The 19,422-nt window shown below is 54.7% G+C and overlaps 1 protein-coding gene and 1 long non-coding RNA gene across 2 annotated transcripts; both read right to left on the reverse strand.

Annotated features, from left to right (window-relative positions):
• Positions 1–1,157: 1,157 nt before the first annotated feature.
• SERPINB9 (serpin family B member 9) lies at positions 1,158–10,421 on the reverse strand. Its single transcript, NM_001111256.2, has 7 exons — positions 10,366–10,421; positions 8,563–8,740; positions 6,924–7,061; positions 6,446–6,563; positions 4,783–4,925; positions 3,406–3,561; positions 1,158–1,912 (listed from the first exon to the last, which is right to left on the reverse strand). The coding sequence occupies exons 2-7, from the start codon at positions 8,728–8,730 to the stop codon at positions 1,508–1,510; spliced, it is 1,128 nt and encodes a 375-aa protein (NP_001104726.1). The 5' UTR covers positions 8,731–8,740; positions 10,366–10,421; the 3' UTR covers positions 1,158–1,507.
• Positions 10,422–12,261: 1,840 nt separating this feature from the next.
• LOC146401131 (uncharacterized) lies at positions 12,262–14,408 on the reverse strand. The gene is made up of 3 exons (XR_014809449.1): positions 13,904–14,408; positions 12,748–13,088; positions 12,262–12,425 (listed from the first exon to the last, which is right to left on the reverse strand). It is a non-coding gene; the product is annotated as an uncharacterized LOC146401131 (long non-coding RNA).
• Positions 14,409–19,422: the final 5,014 nt, after the last annotated feature.

The following is a 19,422-nucleotide window of genomic DNA, read 5'->3' on the forward strand; positions in this document are numbered from 1 at the left end:
TAGGTACGTACCCAAAAGAATGAAAAACAAACATTCAGACAAATGCATGTACATGCATGTTCATAGCAGGATAATTCACAAAAAGCCAAATGACAGAAACGAACCTTCAGTGGAGGTCGATCAGTGGAGGGCTGGATAAACAAAACATGCTCTATTCAAACCATGGAATATTATTCAGTCATAAAAAAGGATGAACAGTTGACACTTGCTACAACGTGGATGAATATTGAGCACGACATGCTTGGTGAAAGAAGCCAGATGCAAACGGTCTTATCTTATACGATTCAACTTACATGAAGTAACCTGAATAAGTAAATCCACAGAGATAGAAAGCAGACAGTGGTTGCCCAGGGGTTGGAGGGAGGAAGAGATGGGGAGTCACGGTTTAGCGGGCACCGGGTTTCGCTTTGGCTTGGTGAAAGTGTTTTTGGAACTAGACCAAGGTGGAGGTTGCACAACCACTGCTCACGTGCCAAAGGCCACTGCACGGTTTGCTTCAAAACGATGTTCACTATAATTTTATGTCATGTGGATTTCATCTCAATAAAAAATTCTAAAAAGCAAACGCAAATCACTGACTTCTAATCCCCCCCTTTTTTTTTAAGTCAAAGAGTTCATCTACAGTCAAACTGTCTTACCGTGCACTGTAAGGGCACAGGGACATGTAAAACACAGTCCCAAGCCCCGAGGACCGGAGGGTCCGGCTGGAGAACACGGATGATTGATGTGTAAAGCCAGCACTGCTCAGGCCCTCGCTCGGGGCGCAGGGAGAGAGGTCAAAGATGCACATCCGGCCACGCAGAGAAAGAACCTCTGCACAGGAAGATGACATTGGACATGCACTTTAAGGGTCCAATGGAGTTTTGACCCTCAGAGCTAGAGGTGGAGAAAGACAGAAACTCGAAGAAAGGCATGATCCGTACAGGAGGTCACGTGGTAAGGTCAAGGGCATCACCTAGTCCCGCCTGGCTGTCCTAAGGCTGCCCCGTCCTGGCACGAGCCACCAGGTGTCAGAGGACCGCGCCTCCCCTCCTTTGCGTCCCCAGTGCCGGACGCCGTGTCCGGAACATTCGTGGTGACCGATGAATGTCAAAAAAAGATAAAACTAAAATCTGCACTAAAGAAACGTCCTAAAAAGCACAAGCAGCAGGACGTGGATAAAACAGTAGCGACGGCTAGTGGCATCTATTTACTATCGCAAGAGGCTGAGGCACGGGTGTGACCAGAGTTGAGATGTCAGTGAGCGCGGACAAGGGCAGCGAGGAAGTCTGGGGTCATGTGGGGACACGCTGCCCGCCGTCCTGTGGGATCCGGGCTGCGTCTTAAATGCCCCAGGGCATCCTTAGAGCCTGCAGGCCTGCGGTCTGGACTGAGGGGCGTGGATGAGTGGTCCGCCTGGGGAAGGCGCGTGGAGCGGGTGGGCGTCTGCCTGGCCACCCTTGGGGCTTGGTGGGGGGACTCAGGGCCGCAGAAGGGGACAGGCTCCCGCGCGAGGCGGGTGCACCGCTCACGGGGAGGAAAACCTGCCACAGAAGAGGATGCTCTTGGCCTTGTTGTGCCTGATGAAGAAGAGGAAGGGGTGGTCGGCGCAGAACCTGGGCCCGGACTCCATGCAGCACTCCATCAGCACCAGGGCCGAGGCCGCCGCCGCCTCCGAGCCTTCCTCGTTCACCTCCACCACACTCTTGTGCACGAAGGTGGACAGGCTCAGGTCCCGCTCGGGGGCCATGGCCGAGAAGTCGGCCTTGCCCTGCTGGAAGGCGTCCACCACCCCCAAATGCCCGAGCAGCAACTCCAGGTCGTAACTCGCGTCCAGCTTAAACCTCGGGAGGAAAACTTCCACGTCGAGGCTCTGCATGCGTTCCGGCTTCGTCCAGGCCAGGAGTTTCTCAAAGGTGAGCTGTCTCTCCACCTGAAAGACCAGAATTCGCCTTTGGGGCTCCTACTTCTGCACACGCACCCCGACCCCTCCTCCTCCTGAGGAAGAACCGGGAACACTGCCACCTGCCAGACATGTCTACACACGCGGCTTCCTGCCCAGCAGAGGCAGCCCGGCCGCCCGGAGCCACTGGACTCCGACTGTCCCTCCCTCCCCCACAGCATCTGCCGACAGACGTGAGCCCCACGATTGTCATTGGCCCTGCTGACTGTGCCTTTTTTTAAAACTAGGATTACTTTTGAAGACAGCAAGGCATTGCCATGAAGAAAAGAGATGACAGGAGTTCCTGCTGTGGCGCAGGGGGCTAAGAATCTGACTGCAGCAGCTCAGATCGCTGTGGAGGTACAAGTTCGATTCCCCTCTGGCAGCAGCGGGATCCAGTGTTGCTGTAGCTGTGGTGTAGATCACAGCTGCAGCTTGGATTCGGCCCCGGGCCCAGGAACTTTCTTGTGCCGTGGGTTCAGCCACGAAGAGGAAAAAGAAGAAGGAGGAGGGGGAGGGGGGGAGGGGGGAGGAGGAGGGGCAGGAGGGGAAGAAGAAGAAGAGCCGGGAAGGAAAGAGCTCTCCAAACAGCCTCCCCAGAAGGGAAACCTCCCCAGAGCTTGGGCCCGGCTGCTTCCTGGAGAAGGAACATCCCAGGGAGAGCCCCGGGCTGCTGCTCAGCTCCCACAGGCCCCAAGGGACAGGGGAAGGCGGCCTGCCCATCAGTGCCCAGCTCTCGCCCTCGGGGTCTGTGCCAAAAGAGGCCAGGAGGCTGGGCAGTGCCAGCTCCGGACTTCTGGCTCTGCCTCCGTCCCCCCTCCCCCCACACCCCCGGGTTAGACCAAAGAGTAAGATTTTCCTGCTCTCTGAGCGGTTCGAATAGAGGCGATGGTTCCCAGATTTCCAAACACAGGGCTCACGACAACGATCATGATAAGAACAGCGGGTCGTGGTTACACAGGCTCAGCTCGGTTCCCTGAACTCCCCCCGTTTATCCTCGCGATCCAGGCAGATGTCACCATTATCCCCAACGCAGACAAGAAAAGAGGCTGCGATGAGCATCTGTCACGGTCACGTGGGCGACAGTGGGAGAAGCAGGTCCTGCATAAGAGTTGGAGCCTGGGGGCCGCATCCTGGCCCGAGGTGGACCTCAGAGTTCCCACCGTGTCTCAGCGGAAACGAACCCCACTAGTATCCATGAGGATGGGGGTTCAATCCTTGGCCTTGCTCAGTGGGTCAAGGATCTGGCGTTGCCGTGAGCTGTGGTGTAGGTCAGATCCGCGCGGCTCGGATCCTGCGTTGCTGTGGCTGTGGTGGAGACCGACGGCTGCAGCTCCGGTTCAACCCCTGGCTGGGAACCTCCATGTGCCACACCTGTGGCCCTAAAAAGAAAAGAAAAGAAAGGTGGAGCCCCCCAAAGGCGGAGGGGGCTTGAGGTCCAGCCCACGGGGAGGGACAGGACGGTGTCCCTGGGGTCAGCGCACCTCGCTCAGAGCCACGTGGTCGTCGGGGAGCAGGACGACCATGCTCAGCTCCCGGTCCTCGTAGGGCAGCTCCAGGACCTGGGCCGGCACCTCCTCCACGCGCCCGAGTCTGAACGTTGCCTCCTGAAACATCATCTGCACCGGCCTCTGCTCCTTCTGACGGGGTGAACAGGAAGCAGGAGGAGCGGGTTATTAAGAGAGGCGACGCAAATTTCTAAAAGAGCCACAGCTCGTCCCAGAGCGTCTGTGGCACCTGCGACAGAAACAGCATTCTCTCCCGAGGTAATATTTACACGCCGGCCACCGGCTCCTCCTCCTCCACCGCGAGGCATCTGCTGCTGAAGAGGCTGCTGGCCTGGGAAAGGCCGTGTTTCATTCAGCAGAATAAATGGAATACTCTACATCTTCCAGAAAGGGAAGTCTGATTTGCCGCAGTTAAAAAATATGCCCAGCAGATACACCTAATGAAACAGTATAGTCAAATGAAGCTAAATAGAAAATTATTTCTATTTAATTAGAAAAAGGTTTTATGATAAAGTGCGATGGAGCTTGTAGTTTCAAAGCAATGGGATCGGGAAGGCAGACGGATGTGTCAGCTCAGAAAGCCGCCCGGTAGCATGCGTTTAAATCCCACTGTCTCAATTCTGACACTAATTCAAGAAAATAACATTTGGGGAGTTCCCATCGTGGCAGAGCGGAAACGAACCCGACTAGTATCCATGAGGGTGCAGGTTCGATCCCTGGCCTCGCTCAGCGGGTTAAGGATCCCGCGTTGCTGTGGCTGTGGTGTAGGCTGGTGGCTACAGCTCCGATTCCACCCCTAGCCTGGGAACCGCCATATGCCTCAGGTTCAGCCCTAAAAAAACAAACCAAAAAAAGTGAGGAAGTTATAAATACTGAATAACGATACATTAACGGGTCAAGTCTACATTTACTTTCATTTTTAAAAATTAAAAAAGTGCGTTTTCACATCCTTGCCCTCTGTCGCCCAACACACACTTCCACTTCCTTAACATCTGTGGGAAATTTGGGGGGGCTTTTTTTTTTTTTTTTTTTTGCTCTCTATCGGAGCAATTTGGGCTAAAAGAAAAGCTCAAATGTCCAGACCTGCCTGTACGATGAGCACATTCATATAGTCACGCAGCAGTGACTGCCGGCGAAATCATCCAAGGCAGCCGGAGCAGTAATAACACACAAAAAAGTACAGGCAGCAAATATTTTTTATACCTTCAGCTTTTTTTCCTACTGAGTTTACATTTTCATTCAGAAATGTGTTGTTTCCCATTACTTTCAGCCAATCATTTATCCTTTTACAAAGTTAAATTTTTCCATTCCAACTTCTTCATCAAACTAGTGGGTTTGTTAACGTCTCCCTACCTGGTTTACCCTAAAAGGCATCTCCCTCGTGTACTTTTTGTCAAATTGCTGGTCCCACCTTCCTTTGAAGTAGACGGCATTGACAAGAACCAGCCTGGTCTGCTCATCAATTGAGTTCCATGGCAGCACCTCTGGAATTTTACCTTCAGGGAAAAGCAGAGAATATATGACATTGATCTTTATAAAAGCACGACGAAATCAACACGAAGAGGCTTACTGGCAGATCCCTGATTATCAGCCTGGAGCCATTCTATTCACGAGTTTGCCGGTTTGAATCATTAGGTTCAGAAATCACACACCACACACACACAGGTGGCTTTCACCATCTCCAGCTCTTTGGAATCTGCGGCGTCGGCGACACAAACAACTTCCCCATCAGTCCAGGAAAACACCGCTCCAGGGTGTTGAACAAGACAAACGAGAAATGAGGGCTGGGCCAGAGGGGCCAAGGTTATCTCACGTGGTCAAAGGCCCCAAGCTATGAGCGGGACGAACACTCCACGACCACACATGGGGACGTGGCAGAGGTGGCCACCATGAATGGCTCAGAGGGGAAACTGCCGGCAATGTGCAGCACGAGTGCTTTGGAAGCTACCGGAAGCTCCATGGGAGCTTCTGGAAGCCTCTAGAAAAGACTTCATTATTTGATCCTCCAGACAAAACACCAGCCATTCTTGGCAAAGGTCAGATGGCAGGTGAAAGACACTCCTCTCCTGCCCTGGAGATCAAGTCGTACCTTTTCCACAAACCAAGAGCATCCCTGCTGATTGCTTTCTACTGTAGAAGCATCTAGGGCCTCGGGAAGGCACAGAAGACATGGCAAGGTGACTGCTACGTCTCAGGAAAGACAACCTCCTGTTCTTCACTGTCTCGTTATGACAGGAACGGCAGCGTTCCTGGCGGTACTAAGTAGCTGGTGCAGAGGGGCCTGCGTGGGGCCAAGGTCACACCCTCAGTGACGGCAGGGGCCAAGACCTGAATGTGAACTCTCCTAAACAGAAATGAATGAGGCTCAACCCCCCAAAACTGGTGATTTCCATCTGCAGGATCCTCGCCTATCAAGTCTGGGGTTAATCGCATCGAGGCGAAGGCGCAAGACCAGACTTAGCACTTAGCAACACGTAAGCCTAACGTGCAGAGCAAAGGCGGTGGTGAGGTCCACGCAGACTCCAGACGGAGGAGGCCCAAGGGTAGGGTCCGCCCCTCAGGCTCCTTCCTGCAGAGATGCTGGCTTCACCCCAAACGTGACCCTTACAGGCCAGGTGAGAGCACCTTTCAGTGTAAGTTAGTAGACTGGAAATCAGGCCTATGAGCTGTTTTTTGTTTGTTTGTTTGTTTGTTTGTTTTGATGTTTGTATCAGTCTCTCTGGCCCTGGGCAGATAGCAAGATGAGGTCTCTATTGCTGAAAATCCGAGCATCTGGTTAGAACCTCTTTGAGTCCATTAAGGTTCAGCTGCGCCACGTGGGCCAGTCACTGTGGCACTGAGCATCAGAAAGACGATGACGTCAGAGAGGCAGGGATGGGGGAGGGGAAAGGAGGAGGGGGAGGGAGGGGGAAGGAGGAGGGGGAGGGAGGGGGAAGGAGGAGGGGGAGGGAGGGGAGGAGGAGGGGGAGGGGGGAAGAGGGGGAGGCGGGGGAGGAGAATAACTTGTAGTTCTGACCTTCTGTCTTTTTAGAGACCCAAGCGTTTATCTGCTTTCTGGATGCCTCTGCAGCGCTGGCGAAGGAGAGCTGCTCCAGCTCCGCATCGTAGAACCGAAGACAGGATTCCTTGAAGGTCTTTGGAGAGGAGAGCGGGCAGTGAGGCTACAAGCCTAAGTGACGTCATGTCAACGGGTTTCCCAAAATCCTGAGCATTACACGCTTTATACTAAAAAGGTCAGACATCGCTTAGGCGTGATCCCCTCCGTTCTCGAGATGTTGCCACATCAGCATTTATAAGTAGGTCCACACTAAGCCACAAATAACCAGAAACGGGTAAGTGAATTTTAGAAGTAGCCAAATTTTAAGTGATTCAAGGCACAGTTACAGAATTATATGTTTTTAGAATAATGTCCATAAGCTTCGGTTCTCTGGGGGCTTTTCTCTCAGATGCTATAGCTTGATAATAACTTTCATTGTTCTGTTGATTCAACTTACAGAGAGAAATTCACGAGACTTCTCCCCAAAGAGCTTGTTGGCCGTTCTGAGCAAGTACCGAGTGCTGGGTTTGTTCAGCTCGGCAAGAAGTGCCTGGAAATCCTGGTGAATGTCTTTCTCTGTGTTTAAAGAAAGCACCTGTTGAGATAAATAATTTTTAAATGATCAATATTGCTCTTCTGCCACGAAAAATTTGTGGGCAAATTTTTTTCTCAAGCACTTCACAACATTCTCCTTCAAAAGGACATTATTTTTAAGTGTGGATTTACCATATACTTGAGAAGTAACAGCTGTGGGGCCACGGGGACGATGCACAGAGAAAGAGAGGGGGAGGGGGAGAGAAAGTGCCCACGCGGGTGAAAGAGTTGGCTTTTCTGCCTCAGCAGATGTCTCTTGTTTGAACATAAACAACAGGCAATGAAAAGGACGCAGTGCTTCAGAAGAGGAGCTGTTTTAAAATCCTGCATCCTAAAGGAAAGTGAAAGTGTGCCTTAAATGGAGGAAAACACGCCTCTAAAATGTGTCCCCCAGTCGCGGCTCGGATCTGGTGTTGCTGTGGCTCCAGCGTGCGCCGGCAGCAACAGCTCTGATTGGACCCCTGGCCGGGGAACCTCCATAGGCCCCAGGTGCAGCCCTAAAAAGACAAAAAAAAGAGGAAAAATGGGCATCATACGGTCACAGCGGCAAAGACAGCGCTTTCAGTGGCTTGCAGACGCCAGGTGAAGCTGGCTCTTTGAAAGACCCGCCCCTGATGGCGCAGGGAGCAGGGTGGGTTTTAGCGCACTGAGCCCGCAGCATTGTCCCGCCGGCACAAGAGGGTGAGGGACGTGTCGGGTCACACCTGGTAAAGGAACCAACGCGGGGGCTCCCACAGGAAGCTCCTCTAAAGGTTCACCGGGAGCAAAGAACCCCCACCCCCCACCCCACACCCACCTAAAGCTCTGCCCCCTCAAACGGGAGCTGAGAAATGGTCGACAGTGAGTCACCGCTCCTGAAGTGGGTCCCCAAAGGACAAGAGAGTCATCCTGAAACAGAAAGGCACGCTGGCACAGAGGGGTGCGCGTGCAGGGTGGAAGCCCTGCCACGCCATCAGCTTCCTGAGTCCTCTCGGGCACATGTCTCCTGCTGCTCCCCTGGGACAGGACAGACTCAGTCGGGGTCCCTGAATATGTGCTAAGCTAACTGGCGCCTGTGCAGTCTGTACATGTCATAGCACCTGCCTTTCACTCCCGCTGCTTATTTCCGGTTATCCCCTTACGGGGCCAGAAGGCCTGCGGGTCTGTCAATGACCCAAAATAGATGTTATCCTACCCTGCCTACCCATGGGCCGTTATAATTACACAGTCTTCCTCTAAAAATGAGATCGATCTTAGCTGCTGAGATTTCAAACAATTTCTGTATCCTTTTCTAAATAATTTGCTAGGACAAAATTTTGAGTCGTATTCACCGGAGAAACTCTCCTCAAAAATAATCTCAGTGAGGGGGAGCCCCGCGCAGCCCTTCCCATCCGGTCTCGAGCCCCCGGAGACCGCACGTGGGGGCATCCACACTTCTTCCTTCAAGCAGCTCTGGAGAAGGATGCTGGAGCCGGGGGACAACACATGACAGCAGAAAAAGGCAGTTCCCCCTCCTGCCTCACCTGGGCCAGCTGGGCAGCGGTGTCTCCTTTTGCCCCCAGGAGGACCATGGCCAGGGCAGAGGAGATGCTCACAGGAGAATAAAACACGTTGTGTGACGGGTCATCTTGGCACAGTATCTTTAAAAGGCGGAGGGCGAAGGTGCCGTTTGCTTCAGAGAGAGCGTCCATCACGCTGGCTCTGCAACCCAAGAGTGAAGAGAAAGGGCCCCTGAGTGAACCCTGAATGCTGTGGACCTAACACGGGGCAATTTTAGAATTGGACTTTTCTTTTTCATCTTAAAGCTGAGAAATATTTTATGGAGGAAGATCCATTTACTGTTGCTCCCCCCCAAAAAAAAATGAAGTCCCGTGTTAAGGTAACCAGCTGGATGTGCTACTGGCAGTAGGTCAAACCAACTTGAGAGCCATGGGAAAAGCCACAGAAATGCCCACAAGTGTATGTGCACAAGTGCTCTCAAGGGCACGCACCCCCCCCCCAGACACACACACCCCACAGCTCCTGGGGGCAGTGAAGTCCAATCCTTTTCCACCTTCCCGGGAGGACGGCGTCAGGGAGGAGGAGGGAAGGAAACCCCAGATGAAAACCCGGGGTCCTCATACCCCGGCATCTATTCTCGAGGGTGTTTATGAAAAGCCCCAGGGGGGTTTCACTTCTGCACCAGAGCACGGTCTCCCCTTTGCCAGCTGATGCTTGAAAAATGTCGGAGATGCCAAATTGTATCCGGAGAGGCTGGAATGGGCTGTAAAGTTGGCCGTGAAGCCAGGACCCTCCACCAACATCGGGGCTGGCTCTGGGGATGGCCCTCCAGCAACGCCTGCCAGTCCACCGCCCAGCAAACCAAGCCTGCCCCTCCTGTTCTCCAGACCTCAGGTGACCTTCAGACACTGAAAACAGGACCAAGCGACTGTGCGCGGTTTCATTTTGTCTTCAGTTTTTGTGGCTCTGAAACATGGATTTGGAAGTGTGGCTCATTCCTCTCAGCAAAAGCCACCAGAGTGGACTGTGCATGAGACAGGGAAACCGGTGCCACGGGACAGGGGACAGAAAGGCCAGCGGGGAGCATAAGAGCCCTGTCACAGTGGAGGGACAATCCGCCCCAGCCGGGAGGCCGCCTCTGCACCTCTGCGAAGCTGGGAGGTCAGAGGCCTGCGTGCTGGTGGGAGGGGGGTGCTGGCGCGCACCTGAAACCCAATGGTCCCCGCCACCATCCCCAGCCCATATTTCCCCAGCAGTACTTGGAAATGAGCCCCTCACTCACCAAGCTGCTGGCCTCAGGCCCTGAGCGCCCTCCCTGCCTCCTCCCAGGCCCCTTTTACCCCGCACACCCATCGCCAAGGCTTTGCCTTCTGCCCCTACTGGCTCTTGGACCTGTCTGCTTCTCTGGACCCTGTGCCTGGCCTGGACCACCCTCCCATCGCTTGAGAACCTCAGTACAGACCACTGACCCCTCCCCAGACACACTCGGGACAGAAGAAGGGGGCACCTGACCCTCCGCCCTGGCTCTTGGTTCTCCCGCGGCCCTTAGGACGAGCGCAAAGCGCGCTTGGTTTAAATGGCTCACCCTCCGCCGGCGCCTCCCCCTGCTCCGGCGCTCGAAGCCCTTCGGGAACACTCTATCCCCTCCCCGGCCCTTCGCCCGCCTGTGGCACGGACCCTTCCGCCGCCTCGCAGGCATCCCGGCCTCGGGCTCCCCACCTTGCGCGACTTGCGCCGGGACCCGCGCCGCACAGCGGCCCCCGTGAACCGGCCGGCCCCCCGCCCCGCGCCCTGCGGGAGGGACCCCAAGGCGCGCCCCGGCCCACCTGCCGCCGCAGCTCCGCCGAGCCCAGGCGCAGATCCGGCCGCAGCAGGTCCCACTGCCGCCCCCCGAGCGCGACTTCCCGGCGCCGCGGGCGGGCGGGGCGGGCCTGAGGGATTCGGGGCGGGGCCTGGGGGATTCGGGGCGGGGCCGCGTCCCCAACCCCAGCCCGCGCCCCGCCCGGCTGGAACCGGCAGTCCCCGGACGCGGGGACAATGGGGACACAGGGGGGCTGGAGGCGCGCGCCTTCCGCCGCTGCAGGCCAGGTTCTGAAAGGGAAAGGGAGTCACAGCGACTGACAGCGCGCTGTCCTCTGGCGCGCCCGCCAGGCGACTGCATGTCTAGTGAAGAAGGGAGGCCGGGGGCGCCTGCACAGGGGGCGAAGGGGGACCCCGGACCCCTCTGCTCTTCCACTTCCGGGAGGCAAATGAAGGTGGAGACAGACACCTGTTGCAGGTTAGGAAGGTCCTGTCTCCACTCCAAGGCCTCGTCTTCCGTCCCTGAAAGATGAGGCAAACCCAGGACTCCTCCCAGGTCCCACCGCCAAGCAGCGGTCCTGAGCCCGCACGCCGAAGCCAGGCGTCCCAGTTCCCGGTGGCAGAGCCCGTTCCCACCGCTGTGTTGCGCTGCGGTGCCCGCGGAAAAGCGACGTGGCGAGCGGACATGGGGTCGGGGGCTCAGGGCCCGGGGCTCAGGGGAGGGCAGGTGTCTGTGGTTCCGGATGTGTCAGGGACCTGCACTCCTGCCACCCTCTAGTGTCAACTTTGTCCCAGGCTGGTGACCAGGGGCGCCAGCAACTGGAAGCACGTTGACAGGATGTTGTCCCCAGTGACTTTCTGCAGAGCTGAGAGCTATTCCCAGAAGCCTTGTCCCTGGCGGACTTCTATTTCAAACAAACCTGAATTAGAGCGTTTCCTGGGGGCCTGAACCAGGTGAGGTGAGTCAGGTGCAGAGGGCCCAAAATCCGCGGCAACACACTTCGGTGCCAAATCCCGCACCTGGGCGACCCTGGGGACCAGAGCCGCCTCCTACGTTGCACCCTAGGATACACAGCTACCACGGACCTAACTCCCCAGAGTATCCTTCTTCACATCCACCAGCAGTCATTCTCCATTCCTTCCTCCCAGCTCCAGGCAACCACAAATCCATTATCTGTCTCTGCATGTTTGCCTATTAGGGATACTTCATACAGATGGAATCAGAGGACATGGTTTTTTTTGGGGGGGGGGTTAGGGCTGCACCCACAGCATATGGAGGTTCCCAGGCTAAGAGTCTAATCAGAGCCACAGCCACAGCAACTTGGGATCTGAGCCACATCTGCGACCTACACCACAGCTCATGGCAACGCCAGATCCTTAACACATGGAGCGAGGCCAGGGATCAAACCTGCAACTTCATCGTTCCTAGTCAGATTCGTTTCCGCTGCGCCACGAGGGGAACTCCCAGACAATATGTTCTATAGCCTTTTGAGACTGTCTTCTCTCCCTTAGCATAAAGTGGGTTTACAGTGTCGAGCTAGTTTCAGGTGTACAGCGAAGTGAATCAGGTGTGCATCAACATATAAGTACTACTGCTTTTTGTGATTGAATAATATTCATATTAATATTGGTGTATGAGTCCATTTTACTTATTCATTCATCAGTTGGTAGGTATTTGGGCTATTTCCTTTTTTGTCTATTGTGAATATACATGAACGCTTACGTACAAATTTTTCTGGAGATACCTTTCATTTCTCTTGGGTCATACCTAGGAGTGGAATTGCTGGGCCCTATAGTACCTTTATATTTAACTTTCTCTGAGAGAGGAATGGCCAAACTATTTTGCCAAAAGCAGCTGCCCAGTGTCGCATCCCTACCAGCAACGCATGTAGGTTTCCATTCCGCCACAGGCATTTTTTTACCTTTGAAAATGTGAGCCGCTCCAGTGGGTGTGAAGGTCGCTCGCCGTGGTGCTGAGCTGTGAGTCTCTGAGGACCGTGGATGGTGCATCTTCTCCTGAGGAGCTGACTCTGTCTCCGCGAGGGACAGCGGGAGGGCCGGGGCATGCGGGGCTGTCTGTGTGACCCTGAGCGGGGAGAGACACTTAGCTCAGGTGCTGATGACATAGCTTCTGTGTGGCTTCAGGGTTAACATGTCAGACTCTCTGGCTTTTTGAGGTGGGGGCCTGGACCTGGCATGTCTTGATGAGCCTGGTGGGGTGAGGTTGGGGGGGCAGAGAGCTTTGAGGGGACCAGGGGACAGATGAGCAGAGGGTTGGTCCCCAGATCCCTGAGATGATCCAAGGATGCCCGCAAGCAGTGGATGCAGCCTGGGAGGGCAGCCCCCTGGGTATGCAGGGAGGATGGAACCACTCCAGGGTGCCTGACACCCTCCAGCATGAGCCGCACCTTCTCAGCCGCACCCTTCACACCTCTGAGGCCTCTTTCTGGAGAAGGGAAAAGAACCCCACGGAGAAGTGCTGCTGCTTTTGTGTAACTGATGGAGGCAGCCTGGAGTGGTCCGGGCTCCGCCTCCCTCGCTGGCCTGCGCTCAGCACTGGGAGCCAGCTTGGCTACTTCCTTCATAGTGAACATTCCAGAAATGTCGGCCTTGACCTCCTCAAACTTCAGAGAAAAGATGCCAGGGCATGGCCTCTCCCAGCTTTAACCTGGGAAGGAAAACTTGAATGTCACTGCTTTGCCGGACTTGTTCAGGCCCCGAAGTTCTCCTCTCTAAGTGCTTTTTCCACCTGAAAAAACAGAGTCAAATCTTAACATCCAGAGGACAACATCGAAGCCCCCCCCCCCCATAGGCCTAGTACCCCCTCCACCCCTCACCCCAGGCCCCAGAGCACTTAGGTGGTAAGTTCTTGTTCAAAACAATTCATAGAATTTTTTTCTTTGTATAAACACACCAAGATGCTTCCCAAATTCTCAGGTTTTCTCTGTCCTATGGACACAAGAGCACAATAGCTATAAAACACCCCAGACAAGCAGAAGTTTTGAAAAGAACAATTTTCCTTAAACGCATTTAAAATGTTTTTGAATTTCTGGGAGTTTGGGGTTAGTAGATGCATGTGGAGTGGATAAGCGGTGAGGTCCTGCTATACAGCACAGGAGCCTAAACCCAATCGCTTTGATGGAACATGAGGGAAGATAACATGAGAAAAAAGAGTGTATACACATATCTGGGTACCTGGGTCACTTTGCTGTACAGCAGAAACGGACAGAACGTTGCAGATCAACTATCATGGAAAAAAAGGGTTTAAATGTTTCTCAGTTTATCATAACCAACCGCTGTGTTTATACGGGTGCAACACACATGAGTGAGTCAGAGGGTGGTCTGACCCCATCACGGCTCAGGACTCTGACCGCGAAAGTCAGGAAGTCAGGGTGCCCTGAACAGGGGGGACTGGGTGCTTCCTTCCTGAGAGGGCTGGCAGCTCTCCCAGCCCTGTTTGCCTGCACACACCAAGCAGCCACCTGCCCTGGAGCTGGCGGCTCACGGTCTGGGAGCCAGGCCTCATTCTAGGCGTCCGCAGGGGAGGAAGTCCCTTCTGCTTGCCTCTGTGCCTCTCTTGCCACCTGGAGTCCAGATGAGTGCTTCTCCAGGTGACAATGCTGGGGCACTAGCTCTCGTGTCAGCCTCTCCCAATTTTTCTCTCAGCAGCCATGGCAGATCCCACGCAGATTCCAGAAGGGAAGCATCTTCTGAGGCCAGGAGGGGAGGCCGGGAAGTTAGCAGCCCCACCTCAGCCTCCTGCACAGGCAGAACCTGGCTCCTGCCTTTCTCCTGCAGTGACGGTCCCTTCTTCGGCGTCGGAAAATTGACAGAACACTGTAAACCAGCTATGATAGAGAACATAAAAATCATCAAAAAAAAAAAAAAAGAATTCTCCATATGAAGGTGGTGTTTGTATTGTTCTTCCCTCTTCTCCCAATAAAAGACACGCTGGGAATGAGAAATCCTTTCCGCAACAGATTAAGAATTAAGATATTCTGAAATGTTATTTATTGTTCCCATCGACATCTTCCCCAGCTTATTATTTTCCGAAAGCGGCATCGTATCTGAAAAGTAGTTCCCTATCTGGTTGATTTTTAAGGGTCCTGCCAGAAAAAAGAAAAACAAGGCCTCAGAGAGGAAGCATTTTTTGGGGGGTTTTCCAACACTGTCCAGAGGCAGGAGGCCAAGTGCTTTGTGGAGTTCTTCTTTCATGAGCTGACAGGCCCGGGAGGAAGAACAGAATTGTGTTGCTGGCCTGCAGGTCACAGCACCAACCCCCGGAAACAGGCCCGTCCAAGGTCAGTGCCGCTTTCCCTCCCAAGTCCGCATCCGCTGAGGCTGACATTGCCTGTCAGCCTTGCCTGTGAGCCTGCTGTTTACAGGTATTACCAGCTTGCACCACAGCCCGCAAGTGCTCAGACACGACAGCTGGTGGCCCACAAAGAGCAAAGTCCGAGTGTGACCCTATTCTGCAAAGGTTTCCAGAACGTTGAAGAAATCTTCCCCCTCGTAACCTGCTCTTCCATGAATGCCTGCACACGCCGTGCTGCGTCCTGTCCTAAGGCGAGGCTCCTTAACTCAGCTCACACAGAGGTACTGCCCTCCCAGGTGCCCGGCACAGGGCTGGGCGCTTGGCATCAAGCCAAGGATGTGACCTCTGACCTGAGGTGACTCAGTCTGATGAGCGACACCGAAAGTGCTCAGAGGTACTTTCCGGACGAGATGAGAAATGGGTGGGGGCAGCCACACCCAAACACCCCGAGAATGTCCCCCTCAGACCCTGAACTCCGGGGGGACGTTCTGAAGAAGCTTCTGTCTGCCCGACCAGACGACAAGCCTCAGGACGGCCTAAGGCTGTGGCATCATTCTCGTGTCAGGGGCCTCAACCACCGTGTGTGAGACACATTCGGGAAATGACAAGGCCTGGCGGAGGCATGAACAGGCGACGTGACAACGAATGGAAAGAAAGGACGGCGCCATCGAGTGGCCGTAGAGCTCAGCCTATACTTTGCAGAGTCTTGTGACTCTCCTGACCCTTGAGGCAACACGAAGGAGAACATCAAAGAACACGGCATCTTGAAAACAAGACGGCTCAAGTACTGATACTGCTGATGGAAAACCATCAGCGCTGGCACTCTCAGGACTGGCGCCCTGCGGGATTCTGGGGAGAGGCCATAGACGGCTTGACACACACGACAAACTACGGCCTGGGAGGGCTCAAACATTTATGATTACTCTACGCGCTCAGGAATGCCTGTCCTAGCATATCTTGCTTCCAATCTGTTTGAAGTAAAACACCGATGTATCCCCTACACATAAAAGGAAGTAGAGAATAGTAAGTAAAAACCATGAGTGGGCTCAGAGGGTGGCTGTTGCCTCTTGAAGGTGGTAGCCCCCGATCCCCACGCTACTTCTGTGTCTCTCTCATTTCTGCGGCACCGCTGACGTCGGGGCCTGGTGGACCAGCAGGCCTCGTCAAAGGCCCTTCATCGGGGGTGGGATCATAAAAAATTGTTACCGCTCATCAGGGGACAGAGAGGACAAGGGTTTGGGTCTGGTCCTCGGGTAACGTGGGACAGGGGGCCTGGAGGGGGAGGGTCTCGGGGCATCCGGGGGAACCCCGTCAGGGAGGGAGCCTTGAAATCTAGCGCGGGTCCCTATCCAAACGCTAAAACCCAGAGACAAGTCCCCCGAGACTCCTCGGCTGTTGGTGCCTTCCTCTGCTCATCTCCGGCTCAAATATTTTAGCTTCTGCAGAAGCCAGAGGAGCCCAGGGACGGAGCAGATGGGTCCTGGTGTCCCCGCTCTTCTCCAACACTGAGTGAAAACGCGCACGTTCAAAAATGAGCATCGACCAGCCCGAGGTTCCCGGAACCAGCAGTGCCTGTGCAGGAAGACCCAGCCAGCGGAGGGCCCCGACCCGCGCCCAAGGTCAAGCCCAGAGCAGCTCTGCACCGTGGGCCGTGATGACAGGATGCGTCGCAATCTCACGGAGGGGCTCTGGGCACAGCGGACTCACTGCTCAGGGGCCAGGGTCACTCCATCACTTTACTAATCTCGTAACAACACCACTCTGGGTGCTATGTGGCAAATATCGTCTTGACCTCAAGGATTGCCTTATTGAGGGGTTTTTCTGGAGAAGGAATTTGATAGAAGCTACCCAGATTTAAAGTGTCAGTTTCAAGAAGAGATTTTTGCTTAGAAAGACTGTTCTGTCGGTGTGCGGATTTAGAACCCAGAGGAGAGGCTCAGGCTGGACCTGGAGAGATGGTGAGAAGCAATGACAACGATCGGGAAGATAGGTAAAACTCTGAACCCAGAAGAGGGGACAAATTTAAGAACTCTTTGTGGGCGGGGGGAACTGCCCGACAACAGGAGGCGAGACTGGGGAGGGGATCCTTCTACGCGGACCCGCGGGGAGGAGCAGGGATGCAGGGGAGGCTCTGGTTTGGGTTCAGGAGGATGGGCACGGTGGGAGCCACAGCAGGGGGAGAGGTATCCGAAACAAAAAAGATGTGATTCAGAAGCCATGCTGAAACCCAGAGGCCTAGTTAGCGAAGCGCATCTCTAAGGGTTTAGGGCGTAGGGCGCGGCTCCTTTCCCTTCTGCAGTTCCTCATCTTTCATCCACGTGTGAGCCCTGCCCACCGACGGCAATTGCTTGCCTTTGCTCCGCGGCGTCACTTGCGGTCCTAAGAAGGTCCTGAGCGTCGGGTTGGACAACGTCACCGAGAAGGGACTGGGGAACTTGGGGAATGTCTCCACCTTTGTTAACGGGAAATACCAGCCTTGAGCATGGCTCACGAATCCCCCAAAGAGCAGCGTCCATCCTGACAATTCATGGGTTCCTGCCCAAAGAGGGGGTTCACTATCCAGCGCAGAGATTCTCAACAGCTGCGCTCTTGACCTGCAGGGCCGCCCTGGGCCCTGGAGGAAGTTCAGCAGCATCCTTAGTTCCTCCCGCAGTTACGACAACCAAAAACGCCACTCGAGATCGCCAGACGTCTTCCAGGGGTGGGGGGCAGTGGCCCCCGGCTGAGGGAGGAAGGCAGGAGGACAGGAGGCAGACAGACAGACAGAGGGGCCTTTGGGACTGATGGTGACAGGGCCCCAGGGAGTCCAGGAGAGAGCCTAAGTACGAGCGACAACGTCTCATCAGCATCTTAAGAAGTTCTCCAGACCCCGCTGTGATCGCGGGGGTTAATATTTTCCCCAGCTGTCCCCCCAGCCCAGAGACCACCTCTTCCAGGAGCTGGAAAGGGGAACCCAGAGGAGCCCCAGCTGGGACCCACGCTCACGCCCCTGACATTGCTTTGGCTCTTGTTGATTCTATTCTGCATGTTAGAGTAACTCACGCTGGTGGTAGTAACGCTGTGTAGACGGCAATCTTCCAGGACACTTTCGCCCGATCTTCAAAGGAAACACGGACAGAAAGACGCTAAGGGCCACTTCTCTAGAGCAGACACCCTACTTCCTTTGTACATAAGGTCTCAACCTTTCAGAGCAATGACCTGTAGGCCCCTAAATAATTCTGGAAGATGTAAGGTCTCGTTTGGGCGGTATTCTCCCTTCGCTCTGCAGAATCACACACTAAAAACGATGCATTTTTCAAGAAGTTCATTTGGATGGGTGCGTGCTGGTTTTAAGTACACTTTTAGTCAAAGTTTAAAATCAAACAGTGTTGAAGTCCTTGGCCATTTTGTGAAAACAGAATTGTCATTTCACCCTACTCATCAGAGATACAATTTTGCTATAACACCTTGAGGCTTTTGATCAGAGAAAATAAGGCGGTCATTTGATTTTGCCCGTGATGCTGTGGGAAATGCCCTGTCCTTCACCGCTGAGTTTCTCACCCACGTCTGCCCTTTGTCCATCGCCACAGTGCTCCTGCTGCCCCCTGTGGGCCCTGTGGCTCGGGGACAGGAAGAGCAAGTTTCCTGAGGTGTCCTCGTCACCCAACACTCTTGGGAAGCTGATGGTCAAAGTGCCCATCGCCACACAGCAAGTCTGCGACGCCGAGGGCCATCAGGGCGGGTCTGGAGCCAAACCTCCCAGCCTGTGGACACTGGGTGTGGTCAGCAGGATAGAGGCCCCCAAGAGACATCCATATCCTGACCCCCCAAACCTGTGACTGTGTCACCTCACGAGGCAAGAGGGACTCTGCCGATGGGCTCAAGTTAAGGATCTCAAGAGAAGGAGACCCTCCATCCTGTGAGGTCCCGGGGGGCTTGATGTAACCAGGGGTTTGTATGCGAGAGGAGCAGGAAGGTCCGAGCAGAGAAGGACATCTGGGCACAGAAGGAAGGTCAGAGGGACTTGGGCCACAAGCCAAGGAAGGCACGCGGCTCTAAAACTGCAAAAGGCATGGAAATGGGTTCTGCCCTGGAGCCTCCAGAGGAACCAGCCCTGCTCTGGATTTCTGAGCTCCAGAATTGTGAGAAAGTACACTCCGGTGGCTTTCAGCTTGGGGTGATTTGTTAGAGCAGCAACAGGCATCTAATACACCCGTTTGTTCACAAGCAGCCAATTCTGGCTGTCTGGGCTGGTGCAACAGGACGCCTGCAGGCTGGAGACACCCCTTCCCTGTACAGCGACGGCCAAGACTTCTCCGTGCGGTTTTTCTCGGGGCGCTGCCCCTGCACCGTGTCATCCACCCTCACAACCACATACTGGGCGCTGTGCAGCTCTGACCCCACTTTGGCCGCGGGGATGTCACCGATGAGGTTGGGCCTGGAACCAGTCCTGTGATCAGTACATAAAGCCCCACTGCTGCTGGCCCGCCTTCAGTTAGGCGCCTGGAATAGAATCACAGACAGTGTTCTAGAGACCGAGAGTGCGTGGCTCTCTGCATGTGAAAACTCCCCATGCCGCGCGGAAACAGCTGGGTGGATTTCACCACATGTACAATCCAACCTAAAATGGGCCATAGGCTGTTCTTTGAATCAGGGGACTCCAAAGAGACACCTGTTTTCCTCTCAAGGGGCTGAAGCTAGGCGGGGTCACCCGGCCCCCGGGACCCCTGGCAGAGAGGGCACTTCCCCTAGAGGCGCAGATCTCTCCTGGCAGCGCTGATGCGTGCTC

Source organism: Sus scrofa, chromosome 7 (assembly GCF_054392235.1).
Source record: "Sus scrofa isolate SSC_HxYL_T2T_F1_AM1 chromosome 7, Sscrofa_HxYL_maternal_Yorkshire_Landrace_v2.0, whole genome shotgun sequence".
NCBI lineage: Eukaryota > Metazoa > Chordata > Mammalia > Artiodactyla > Suidae > Sus > Sus scrofa.